The sequence below is a fragment of the Hipposideros armiger genome, unplaced genomic scaffold (genome assembly GCF_001890085.2).
Source record: "Hipposideros armiger isolate ML-2016 unplaced genomic scaffold, ASM189008v1 scaffold_120, whole genome shotgun sequence".
Classification (NCBI taxonomy): Eukaryota; Metazoa; Chordata; class Mammalia; order Chiroptera; family Hipposideridae; genus Hipposideros; species Hipposideros armiger.
In genome coordinates, this window is record NW_017731470.1 from 3,068,374 (window position 1) to 3,082,477 (window position 14,104).

At 34.6% G+C, this 14,104-nt stretch overlaps 1 protein-coding gene across 6 annotated transcripts in view; it reads right to left on the reverse strand.

Annotated features, from left to right (window-relative positions):
• The window catches only part of REPS1 (RALBP1 associated Eps domain containing 1), an 83,308-nt gene that overhangs the window by 31,713 nt on the left and 37,491 nt on the right, over positions 1-14,104 (reverse strand). For 5 of the 6 annotated variants that reach the window (XM_019648124.1, XM_019648122.1, XM_019648125.1 and 2 more), the window contains 7 exons: positions 12,528-12,651; positions 10,695-10,891; positions 10,409-10,562; positions 9,784-9,908; positions 9,113-9,275; positions 8,769-8,832; positions 7,496-7,650 (listed from right to left, as the gene is read on the reverse strand). In XM_019648124.1, the coding sequence (XP_019503669.1) occupies positions 7,496-7,650; positions 8,769-8,832; positions 9,113-9,275; positions 9,784-9,908; positions 10,409-10,562; positions 10,695-10,891; positions 12,528-12,651 (982 nt within the window). The remainder of the gene's footprint in view (positions 1-7,495; positions 7,651-8,768; positions 8,833-9,112; positions 9,276-9,783; positions 9,909-10,408; positions 10,563-10,694; positions 10,892-12,527; positions 12,652-14,104) is intronic. The other variant, XM_019648123.1, reaches the window with a different exon arrangement.

A 14,104-nucleotide genomic window follows, 5' to 3' on the forward strand; every position in this document is an offset into this window, starting at 1 on the left:
AAAAAAAAAAAAAAAAAAAGACATAGGAGGGCCGGCCAAGTGGTGCGTTGGTTAAGAACTGGCTTGGGATGCCAGAGGGCCCCGGTTTGGATCCCACATATGCGGGCCAGTGACACTGCCCTCTACAGCTCAGATGCTGAACAACAGCTCGACCTGGAGCTGGGCTGCTGTGGGTCACCGGTGACGGTGTAGGCTGCAGTCCCTGCTGCAGGGGACTGCCATAAGCCAATATGTGTAGCCGGCAGCCAGTGTGAGCAGCCAGCAGCCGCCATGAGCGGCCATCCGGAGGCCGGCAACTGATCTGCCTTACCCGGGAAGAGCGCAGTCATGGTGCCAGCTTGGGCCAGTGAAGCAACGTCCTCCACAACTAGACTGAAGAAGAAAACAGCAACTTGTCTGTTCCCCTTCCCCCGATTCCCCAGCGCTGTTCCCCTCCCCCAATTCCCCAGTAAAATCTTAAAACAAAACAAAACAAAACAAAAAGACATAGAAGGGGGGCCGGCCTAGTGGCTCAGTTGATTAAGAGCTCGATCAAGAGTGCGAGCTCTGAGCAACAGTGGTTCGAGTCCCGGCCTGAGCTGAGCTGCCGCTGAGCTACCAACAGATGACAGGATGGCTCAGCTAAAAAAAAAAAAAAAAAGACATAGGAGGGCTGAGTGGATAAGAAAATGAAACCCTTAACTATGCTGCCTACAAGAGATTTCCTTTAGATTGAAAGACACACACAGACTTAAAGTAAAGGGATGGAAAAACTTATTTCTTGAAAATGGAAACAAAAAATTTTTTTAAAGCTTGGGTAGCAATACTTATACCAGACAAAATAGACATTAAAATAACAAGAGACACTGTATTTCTGAAGCTGATGTTGAATAATATTGTATGTCAACTATAATTATATATACATATAGTCTCGGGACTTGGAGTAGAGAGTGGGAACGGATTCAATGGAATTGTAATAGATAAACATGATATCAGGGGTGGGAGGGTAATACATGAGGGGAGGGGGGTTGTTACTTTGTGAGGGTGAAAATGGTAACTATTGCATTGTTCTGTACACCTGAAACTAACAATAATAAAAAAAAAAATAACAAGAGACAAAGAAGGACCCAGTAATCCCACTTCTAGGTATTTATTGGAAGTAACCCAAAATGCTACTTTGAGGGGACGTGTGCATCCATATGTTTATTACAGCACTGTTCACAACGGCCAAGATGTGGAGGCAGCCTGGGTTTCCGACGATGGATGAATGGGTAAAGAGGAGGTGGTTCATACATACACTGAAATATTGCTCGGCCATGGAAGGGAATGGGCTCTTAGCATCTGAGGCAACATGGATGGACCTGGAGGGTATTGCGCTGAGTGGAGTGTCAGACAGAGAAAGACAGATGCAATGTGATTTCGCTTATATGTGGAATCTAAGAACAAAATGAAGAAACAAAACAGAAACAAATTCATAGATACAGAAAACATTTTGATAGTTGCAAATGGGAGGAGGATTTGGGGGTGTAGGAGGAAAAAGAGGAAGGTATTACAAATTGGTTGTTACAAAGTAGTTATGGGGATGTAGGGTATAGCATTAGCAATATAGTAAAAAATATTGTAGTTAACTATGGATAGCGTCAGATGGGTACTTGATTTGTTGGGGTGATAGATGAGAGGGCGTTGGGGGGCAGGGTGAAAAAGGTGAAGGGATTAAGAAGTACAAATTGGTAGTTACAAAATAGTCATCAGGATGTAAAGTACAGCATAGGAAATACAGTCAATGATGTGGTAATAACTATGTATTAATGCCAGGTGGGTACCAAACTAGTCAGGGAGATCACTTCTTAAATTATACAAATGTCTAACCACTATGCTGTACACCTGAAATTAATATAAAATAATACTGAATGTCAACTGTAATTGAAACATTAAAAAGGGTGGGGGGAAGGTGAAGGGGATTAAGAGGTCAAATCTCCAGGTATAAAATAAGTAAGTCATGGGATGTAATGTACAGCATAGGGAATATAGTTAATAATATTGTGATAGTGTCGTACAGTGTCAGAAGGTTGGTGGACTTATCATGGTGATCACTTCTTTAGGTATATGAATGTTGAATAACTATTGTGTATACCTGAAACTAACATAATATTGCATGTTAGCTACATTTTTAATAAAAATCTTTTTTAAAAACCTACTACTCTAAACTTCTCTTTCTCAGTATTATACTCAGTATACTAAAAATTGTTTCAAAAACTGACTACTAGCAATTATTAATCTTACAGAAATGTGTATACTCCCTAAAGTCTTATGGTTTAAAACTTATTTTGTTTTCAAGTAGCAAAGCATGTCGGAAGAATTCTTCGATCATAAACGTTCAAGATTCCAATCTCATTTAATAGCTTCATCAAAGTAGAAATAACTATATATTTTTTACTTATTTGAAATGCCAAAGTTACTCTTACAAGAAAAAATATTTTAAATGAATAAACAGGTTTCAATAAATTTTAAGGAAAACTAGAAATGGTAACTTTTTCATTTATACTTAAAAGATAATCAATGCATATGCAGAAAAAAATTAAAGGCTTAATTTAAGATGTGCTTTGTTTTGATATTATATGCATCAAAAAACTATATCCTATTTCCAAAATTAATTCCACTTCTCCCAACACTCCACAAAATGGAAACTTACTCAGTAAGCAGACCCTAAGAAGGTCTATGTAGAACAGTTTTAAATTAAAAGATAAAAAAAAAAAAGTAAAAAGTAAAAATGTGTCCAACAAGGTTTGAAATGAAACAAAGCATTCACCCAAAATACTACTTAAACTGTGCTGGTTGAATGTTTTGTGGTAGTACAGAGCAACACTTTAGTGCAACTACTACTTTACTATTTGACTCAGTTATTATATGTCAAAGAACACTACCTACAGATGTACATGAGGTTCTCATTATCCAAGGATAGCTAAAAATGGAAAAAGTCCATTTAAAGTGAATCCACTTAAAATAGGGACTAAAATTTCATGAAGAGAAAAAGAAATTTAAACGGGACTTTGTCTTCAAAATTTACACAGAAAATTGTGACAATGAGTATAAAGAACAAAGAATGAAAGATGTTCAATTTTGTGCGTGCAATTTGGTGACAAAATTAACAAAGGTATGAATTCAGTCAGTGAACATTTACCAACGGCCTATATATAAATATAAAGATAACAGTACTGAGCAAAAAAAGGCTCCCACTTCCATGGAGTTTTCTTTCTAACAGAGGAAGACAGACATCCTTCACTTCATTTTTGACTTTTACAGAACAATAATAAAGAAAAAAAAAGGCATTTCTGAAAAAAAAAAATTAAAGGTATCACTAATTATTCCCAAGGACTCTTACTAATCCACTGATATTTCTTTTAAAGCCCCTAGATATGTCACCTTCTAAAGATTTTCTCAAGTATTATCTAGCCCTGTTTGTCAATGTCTTTGCCAGGAATTTGAGGAGTTCTAATTATTTTGACCAATTTCATTAAATGGTGCATCTTTGCCAATATTTGCAATTGTGCTGATTTGTCAGCCATAATACCCAACTATCAGGAGAGAAATGATCCTAGTGTTAAATTGTATGTCTCCGTGTGTGTATGGGGGGAGAGGGGTTGCTTGAGAAGCAATTCCTTTATTGGAAAGTTAATCATTAGTGTATATTTTTATAATTTTTCTTCTGCAACTAAGGGCACTTAGTGGACTTTCAAAAACAAAGATTCTGGGTTCTTCGTACAAAACAAAGATCAATGTAGAAGCATGTCCTCCACGACACTGTTTTAAACGTAAAATCAAGAAACGATTTCAAGATCCATTAATAAGAGACTTGTTAAATTAAGGTATGTTCACATTATGGAATACCTTGTATGATAAAGAATGTAATAACAACTCTATGTGTGACAAAGTGCAAAGATGTCCAACATTATAAGAAAAATAATCAAAGATGCATGGTATGAATGCACTTGTATAAAACATATCTGCATGTGTTACTTGTGTAAGCATTTATGTTAAAATTTTCTGGATGAGTACAGGAAAACTCAACAGTGAGCTAGTCTCAACTATAAATTTTTAGTAAAGTATTCCTAAAAAAATCTCTAGTTTTTAAAAACATTCATGTCAGTAGTACTTCTAGGAGTTTAGGGATCTATGTTATGCGCCATATCAACAACAATGAAAACTTGCTCGAATTTACTGTATAAAGCAGTGATTAAGGAGGAGGAGACAGAATGGGGAGCACATTCCTTTTCCTCTGTGAGCATCTCAACTAGATATTACTAAGTTTCTCATGTGAGCAGTGTGGTGTGAAGACAGAACAGTTTGAAAAACAAGGGGTTCAGCCACTGAGTCATTTGAAAAAATGTAAATATCTACTTCTGTGCTCTATTTGCACCCTGCCAGGTGCTGAGATCTAATGAACAAGACTGATCCAGTTGCTGCCCACCCAGGAGCCTCTAGTCAAGTTTAAGAGACAGATGATTTCCAAATAATTGCCTAAAAGACAACATATGTAAAATTGCAACTGTGCTACAAAGAAGGTTCTTTTGAGTCTGAGTTTAAGATGTAGAGCATCTCAACATGTTTTTTTTTTCCTTTCCTTTCAGATACAGTCTTGTGGTAGGCTAGTAGGTCACCTTAATCTTTTTTGTTTTTACAGAAGGTAACCATTCTTAGAAGATGAATGCCCTATCTTGAATTCAGCTTCAAAAAGCTATTTACACAGATGAATTTTTCTAAGACAACAAAAACCAAATTTCCCTTTTAAATTGTTTTAGCTGCCAAATTGGGCGCTGATGTTAAATATTAAGTATTTTAATTCAGGTCCACATAAGTACTTCTACCTATGATCCTTAGCTATTTTGTTTTATCTGCTATTTAATCCCGTAAACCTGTTCAAATGATTTTGGAAAAAAATACATATCTACCCTACCCATGTTTGCATGCCTATAGAAAGCTGAGCTTGTTACTCTATGCAACTGTAACTCCATCACCACTATTAACCATCTATTTTTCTATAACAGCTATTTAACTTGTAAATACAGAATATTTGTGGAGTTAATACTTTAGTAGGCCCCAACATCACAAACATAACAAAAGACTATTTTCAAAAGTAGAAATATGTCAAGAAAAATAGCCTACTTTGAATATGGCACACATTTAGCATTAATTCACTCAGTAATTATTTACTGAACAACTTAGTCCATGCCTGACAAAGTACTAGAGCTGAGGATATGACAATGAACATGACACATTTCAGAGTGTAGTGGTGGAAAGCAGAAAAAAAACAAGATTCAGTGTGATAGGTACCACCATGAACAGTACATAAGAGATGCTGTGGCTGATCAGAGACGACAGAGCCTACCTTAGTCTGTAAGTCAGAAAGACTCCATCCACAGAGGGATATTTATTACAAATTTTCAGGTCAGCCAAAAGAAACTGGATGTTTCCCTTCAACTGTGAACTTCTAAAAACACAGCTATTTAAAAGAATTTTTAAAGATACTGATTGATCCACAGTGTCACATGATAATTTCTATATTCAAAGGACTTTGTGTGATATGAATTTCAGGCTTCATGATAGCTGAGAGAAAAAAGATTAATAAGTTCTCCCATCCCAAAATTAACAAAACTCCAAATTTACTATTTCTAAGTAGGCAAAGCAGATTTGAATCTAATACCGTGTAGTCAAATGTTTGCAATAAATTTCATCAGAAAACCACATAATTATGTTGAAATGGGAAAAAAAAAACTATCTGAGTCTGATATCTTTAAAATTATAGTTAGAGAATTAATGTACAGATACGTGCAGACAGAAAATCAGAGTTGACTTTTTGCTAAACAGATTTAACAAATGTAAAGAGATAAATGCCCAGAAAAGAACTTCTCCTTGAATCATCAGCCTTAAAATTCAGGCAGTAGATCAAGTTTACAAAGAACCAGATTTTATTTAAATTAAATAAAAGAAAAAAAAATAAAGCCAGACTACATGCAAAAGCCAGATTCACCAATCTGAATGCAACAGGTAACAGAATCAGACAAATCTCTAGAAAATGACACACAACAGAATAAGCGTGACTTAAATTATTTTCTTGTATTACTATGCTATCAGTTTTCAAAGGATAAAGGCATAGAAAAACTCTAGATACAAGGCCTAATTTTAAAATCAATGATATATCAAGTCTGTAGCTACTACAATTTCTTCCCTTTTGGCTACTAGCAAATAAGCTAAACAAAGTTCTTTTCGCTTATTTCTCAATTAGGTAAATCAAAGTACTGTTCTTTGAAAGCAAAACTACCCAGCAAAAATATTTAGCTTTCAGCTCAAGTTAGAGGTTAACTGATGCCTGACATGGTCAGGAAAATCCTAGGATTCTCATAGGATGTTTCTAAAAAACTATATAACCAATGCTAAATTTTTAAATCAACCTATCGGTTGATAAAAGGTCAATGTACAATTCAAGTCCTGAAACATGAATGGCATTGAATCCACATTTCAGGTGGAGAAACGAAGAAAAAAATAGAGTAAATGATTAGAACTTGCCCAGGGTCACAGGAGTAATTAGCAAAACTAGAAGCACACTCAGATTCTTAGCTCCAAAAAAACTGTTATCTTTGTAATAATATGTAATGATAATAATATGCATATGATTCCTGTGTAATTTAGGCAATAAAGTCAGATCATATGCATTTCTGGGTTAAACAGATATTGTCTAATGAGTGAATGCTGTTTTGAGAGCCAAATTCTGTTTTAACTTCTCTTTTAAAAGTATGAAATTCCTTCCATCACAATATCCAAAAGAGAATTTAGATCGAAAACCCAAAGACAATAGTTTAGTTTTAATTAGGGTCATTAATTTAACATTAGATTTCTTTTCATTCATTCAGAATTTAAGAAAAACATACTTGTTTTTTACTCCTTATATTCTTGTTTCCTTTAAAATAAAACTACCAGGTAATACAAGTACTTACAGAAGCATTCTTGTAAACATGATAACAATTTAGCATTATCTACACCAAACATAAAATTTCCGATTTCTTTAGAGTCTGAAGAAATTGGCTTTTTAAAAGAAAATGCTCATGGACTGCAGAGGTCTAATGATAAACCAGGCATTTCCCTTCAACAAATTAAAATGCATTAAAAGGAAAAATGCTGATAATGAAGACAGGCTATTTACCCACATCAGACAATATAAAATGCAATTAAAGGATGTCAAAATAAGAAGATACCATGAAATGCTCTTCAAATCTCAGCAAGTCACAGTGTAAAGTAAAATAGTGGCATATACAAGTATTCTTTATCTTTGTTTAAAGTTGACTAAATAAGACAAACCATTAATCCAAGTTCAGCCTGTACATCTTATTCTGATGGCAAATCTACGTTATCTTGAAATGTCTATGCTCTTAAGCTAAGTTTTAACATCTATCTTGACTTTGCTTTAAGAACCAAGTGTTATTTATCAAGGCATGCAATCAGGTCTCTTCAAGCCCCTTACCTGTTGAATCTTCCAAATCAATCAGTTTGGGCATTAAACTTTCAGGGAGTTTTTCTGGTAAGTCATAACCATTCTTCCTAGCAACTACCAGGTGAAAAGCAGCACAAAACTCATCCAGTGTCAATGCTCCATCTTTATCAAAGTCTGAGAGTTCCCTAGAAGACAAACTTATTATGAATATAACCATATTTTTTTTTGCTTTGGATCCCTTTATGTCTCAAAAAGAAGAGAAATCCTTTCTCAGAAAAAGTGCAAACCATCAATAATTTTCAAAATTCCATAGTTGGGAAGATGTGCAATAAAGCAAACACGGCAAAGCTGTTAACTTGAATCTAGGCAGTGGGCATTTGGGTGGTTCAAGGCACAATTCTTTAAACTTTTCTACATGCTTCAAGTTTTCATAATAAAATGCTGAAAAAGAGCCCCCCAAAATAAGATCACCAAAAAAAATGGCCTTGAACCCATATATTTTTATTAACAGGATTTAGTTAGGTTTATTTAATAAGTCGCTGAAATTTTTAACATCTGTTTTTATTGTTATTAAAGGTCAACATGTATGTACTTTAAAGCAGCCAATAGAATGACAAGACTTGATATAAAAAGACAACAGTCTTGCCCCTGCCATCTATCCATTTCCTAGATGCAGAAGCATCATTTTTGTATTTATTGACTTAAAATATAAATAGCATGTATATATTGCAAGTTCTTCATTGTCAGATTTATGCATTATACTATAGCACTCTATACTACTAAACACCCTATTAACAAAATTTAGGATAGAGAAATCAGTTGATATAAAGTTTATATTTATATTGTTTATGTTTATCTGATAATTGTTTTTAAAAAGTAATTTGTAATTGTAATTTGAATTTTAATAGCTAATTCCAACTACATAACAACTGTCATGAGGCTTAGTCTGTATTTAAATGGGTGAGAAGCACTGTTTTTAAGCTCATGGCTCCTATAGGACTTATTAAACTTGTTTAAAACCAAATGGGATAAACATAACCACGCATGAGCAAAAGAAACAGCTTAGACACCTTAAAGAATTTCAGCACTTTTTAAAGAATTACTCTATCAGTATCACTTAATTCTTTTCTAGAGAGTGCAGTCTCCCTCTCTGAAGCTGACTACTGTAAAACAATACTGAGTTTTTAACATCCTGAAAAGGTTACTCTACTAGTTTGTTTTTTAAGGTTTAAAAATCTATCTACCTGCTGAAAACTCCTTTGAAGCAACCCACATTACCCAACTAATAATATGCCATACTTACCAAATATGAGAAAGTTCAAGAATAGGAAGCTTTGATTTTGTAAAAAACTCTTTAGCTGCAGATCCTGAAATATTAAAACAGTGTTGTTTAGTGTTATCCTGAACATACAGATCCAAGGATAAAATGTGGTAAGAGTCTTGACTTTTTTTTTTCACTGAAAAAAAGGTAACCTTAACATGTGTATATAACATGTTTTTGGTCTCCAGTGATTATAAACTCTTTTTAGAGAAACAATTTGAGCATTATATTTTATAATCTCTGACCCATAAAACCATGTCTTTTGAGATTATGAAATTGAGACTTGGAACTGTCCCATTAAGAAGAATTTGTTTTTAACAACTCACCTGGAATAAATCCGTTTAGATCAGGCTGAATGGTTTTAAACTGATTTACATAATACTGTCTTTGTTCATCTGTTATTTTCCAGGGATCATCATAACTACTGGATTGCCTACGAATTTCATTGGCAGTTGTAGCTGATGCTACAGTTCGTACTGTTGTCTGGTCCTGTAATGAAACATTTTTTTCCTCAGTACAGTATCTATCTATATGATTATATGGACCAAGATTGCTAGGTTACTTCTCTTTGAAAGTAAAACTTACTTTTTGTGGATATTTAAAATATAAGAAGCCTTCACAAACTCATCAGCAAACTGCATATTTATAACCAGGTTATTGAATGTTTTTTGACAATGATTATTTAAATGTGTAGAATGACAGCAATATGTAAGCAACAGAGAGTTATGAAAATGTGCTAAGAAAGCCAAGCAAATATATTACTAGATGCTGAAGCCTTTCAAAAGCTCACTAAGGAATTAGAAAGAAAATCAGCCAAAACGTTTAGTGAAACATTCCAATGATAACAGACTTGAAGAAAAGGCAGAGTTTAAAAAAAAAATATATAAAAGTGTGAACTTGCATTTATAAAATGCGCAACAGCAAAATATGAAAACAATGTCTGCAGCAATACTCTGGATGAAGCAAATAAAAATGCAATACCAATAAAATGTCACACCTGGACAGAAGCAGGATGCATGGTTAAAAGGGTACTGGTTGGTGGAGTATCTGCAAAACTGACCCAGTTTTCTTGAGGTGGAGGTGGAGAATGCCCTGACCACACCGCATCACCAGCAGAAGAACCTAAAAGCAGAATGGGTAAATGTGCTGACTCACTTCTGAAGAAAATAATTAGGTTACCATTATTGTAACAATTCACTACACACATAGTATAAAAGTTTTCTTTCAGCCTTGAACTTTGAAGAAATGTTAATTTCCACAATGGAATATTTTCTGTTGGTTTAAAATTATATCTCATTTAAACCTTAAATTGTTATTGTAGTTTCCTTGTCAATACTAAACTAATATATAACCAATATTCTGGGAAATAATCATTTATTCATTTTACCTTCAGACAATCTATATCTGTAAACTTTTGTCTAAGCGTCATAGCTATAAGTAAATGCGATTACTATTGTTCAAAGTGATATACCTACTTAAAAATTTTCATAGTTTGTTTTTGCTTCTATTTAATTTACAACTAAAAGTTGTCTTGGAGGCAACTCTTAAAGGAGTGTTATTGAGGGTCCTTCAATTCACAACCTTTAATAAACAAATGTTACTTCTAAAGAACTTCTAAATACCTGATTGTGCTTCACCAAAGGGAGACCAAAACGGCCCTGGTCCCGTAAGTGGCCTCTCACTATTTCCTCCACTGGGATGACGGTTGTGCTTCCTCCATGTGTGTGGAGAAGTTGGTGGGGACTGCTGTGGTGAAACTACTGGAGATGCAGGTTCCTAGGAGGAATATTTTTATTTTTAAATTTAAATTTTAAGGCAACATTTTCATTATTAAGGCACTCAGCACATGTTTCAGTGTAAGCATCTACACAGGACGTCAACTGAAAATACGGACATGCACGCAACTACCTGTTGATCTGCAGATGTACGAGACTGGACAGTGTCATGGCTTGTGGATCCTTTTTTCACTTGCCCCCTGCCAGGTGGTGGGGGAATTACACCAGAATAAGACCCTTGATTTTCAGAATCGGAAGAATATGAGGCTGCAGGACGAGATTCCTGTTCATTCTTTGAAGCAACGAATCTTGGCAGAGGAAGGTCCTTTACTGTTAACCACAAAAATAATTATTACTTCCAAATAAAAAAGCATGCACACATTAATAACTGAAATAAGAGATAAACTGGATACTAGAAAGAATTTTTGCAAAAACTGATAAACAGACACAAAATGTCTATCACTACAAAATTTAGACCATCATCTCCTTCAGATTATGAAGGGAGACTCTAACCTAGGAAGAAGTATCATCGAATTGTCTTTCTAAGGAGTTACGACAATAGCTGTAGTAAACATCCATTGCATGACTGGGTCCTATGCTTGCACTTTACATTTATCTCATCTCACAACCATATATCAACCCTGCAAAGTGCCTATTTTACAGATAAGGAAACTGAGGCACCAAGATACTTAGTTTAGTAACAGGGAGGATCTAAAACCAGGTCAGTCTGACCCCAAAACATAGGCCGTTTCTGCTTAGAGTCTCTAAAGTAAGATGTTACAGTTCTAAGTAAAGCACAGAATATGTCAATAAGTTTGAGACTAAAGTAGACACTTTCATGGCAGAAATTCCTAAAAATATCTTACTGCTCACCTACCAAGGACCGGTACAAGATGTTCAATCTATCCACTTTAGTCTGGTTTATTTCACTCCTACAGGCAGATACTCTACATTCAATTTTAAATAGAGAAGAAAAATAAAAGACTGAGCTTCTTTGCAGTAACTCATCCATCTAGACCAGGATACAGCAGCAGAATCATTTTTAGAAGAAAGTCCACTTCTCTCCACTATGATTACCTGCATCTCTCTTTAGGATCTCCACACTGAGGAGGGAAAATGTTAAGCTTATTCGGTATTTGTGTGGAAGAATTCAATACTATCTGAAAAGAATATAATCTTCCAACTCTTGATGAGTGATACGTGGCAAACCAGAGGTCCACAATGAAAACCTCCAGCTGACGAATAAACTGAGCTTGTACTTAGAACTACTGTATACAAATTCTAGCATTATAAAAAACCTCAAGTTTTCTCTTTCTCCTTTTCTTTATGAAAACCATTGAACTCTGCATTTAAGTGCCTTCCTTTCCTTATAGAATTTCCATCTACTTCAACATCAAAAAGCCTCCAAATAACAGGAAAACTAATTATTCTAGGTGACACTTATAAGGAAGTCCCATGTCTGTAACTAGGTTTTAGTCAATATTTTAATATTGTCTCTATCAACCAGAAAGCTTTGGTTAACTAATACTTTCTAATTTTATATGGTGCTTTTATAACCTTCCCAAACAAAACATAAAGTATAATGTTGCTATATACTTAGTAGAAAAGAATATAAAGGAAGCATATATAAAGATGGTCACTACAATTCATCATTTATCTTGATAAAATTATTCACCTAAATTCGAAGCAATTCTTAGTGAATTTATTCCAAAAAAGTTACCATTTTAACAGTTTTTATATCATCAAATATATATGAAGTACATATCTGCATAACGTTTAAGATAGATATAAATATTTTCTAACATTCGTAAATAAAAAAAGCATGGAGAGAATACGGTTATGACACTTTACTCAAGATCACAAATGGCACTGTAATATCAGAAAAACTCAAGAGTTCTACTCGCTTTACTTCACTTGTGATTACAAGTCTGTTTTCATTTCAGTTACTAATGTATCCCATATTTACCTGTATTAATACTTTCTACTCTTAAAGGGAAACCAGACTGGGCAACAGCTACAAGTTTCAAAGCAATATAGAACTGACTCCTTCCAAAATAACCAAGTCTTGTTGCACCACAAAGCTCCATAATCTGTAAAAGAACACAATGTAAAATTAAGATTTATGTTAAAAATTCTCTAAATAAGCATCTAACTTCTGTTGATAACTTCTCTAAAATACATAGTTGACATATGATATATTACTCTCAACTCACAACCAACTTCCTCAAATTTCAGGTTTATATGTTTGAAAATGAAAAGGCACTGACTGACCTTACAATAAGAAGCCTTTTGTTCCCCTGCTTTTAAAAATCCTTGTGATAAGCAATGTTATTAGAATCACTAGTTTTTCTTAAGAGTCATGTTTTTTAGAAACAATGACCACTCTTCTTGAAAAACACTGTGCATACAACAGGGTCATGTAACTAACGGATTATTATGCAGCCATTTAAAGTAATAGTCATAAAATGACATTATTAGTGGAAAAAATCAGGACACATTATTTTAACCACCTAAACACAAATTTGAAAACAACCATATACTGTATATATCTATATATTTATATAGATACAAATTCTATCTAAATTATATGTTATATATAAATTATCTAATCTAAATTATATATATATATTTCTATATATGTATATAGAAATTTATATATGTATATATATATTTACATATGTATATATAAATTCTATCAGCAATTTTGTTAAGTGAGATTAACAGAGGACTTTTTCCTCTTGTTTTTTAATGTGTTTATGCTCTTTCCTTAAAAACAACAATTTTTGCTTGCTTTGGTTTTTTTTTTTTTTAAGATTTTTATTGGGGAATTGGGGGGATGGGAACAGTGCTGGGGAATTGGAGGAAGGGGAACAGACAAGTTGCTGTCATTTTTTTGTTGTTGTTCTTCAGTCTAGTTGTGGAGGACGTTGCTTCACTGGCCCATGTTGGCACCATCATTGCGCTTTTCCCGGGTGAGGCACATCAGTCACCAGCTTCTGGACGGCCGCTCACGGCGGCTGCTGGCCGCTCACGCTGGCTGCTGGCTACATACGATAGCCCATGGCAACCCACTGCCACAGGGGCTGCAGCCTACGCCATTGCCGGCGACTCATGGCAGCCCAGCTCCAGGTTGAGCTGTTGTTCAGCATCTTAGTTGTGGAGGGCAGTGTCACTGGCCTTCATATGTGGGATCTGAACCGGCGTCCCAAGCCAGTTCTTAACCATCGCGCCACTCGGCCGGCCCTGCTTTGGTTTTTTTTAAAGCATTAAGGCTTTCAAAGATCTATATGATCATTCTAGTCATTCAACTAATATTTCTAGACTGGTTATAGCAATTAAGTAGTAGACTAGAAAAGAGAATTTTAGGTTACAAGATTATAATTCCAAAAGCTGGAGTAGATGTCTACTATACAGACATTACAATCTTAAAATAAGCACTAAGTATTCTGGTCTCTATTCAAAAAATAAATTCTTGTAGAAACAAAGTGTATTTAGTTTTCTTTTCCCCAAAATCCTAAAAGGAAGATTAAGGTACCTCAGATG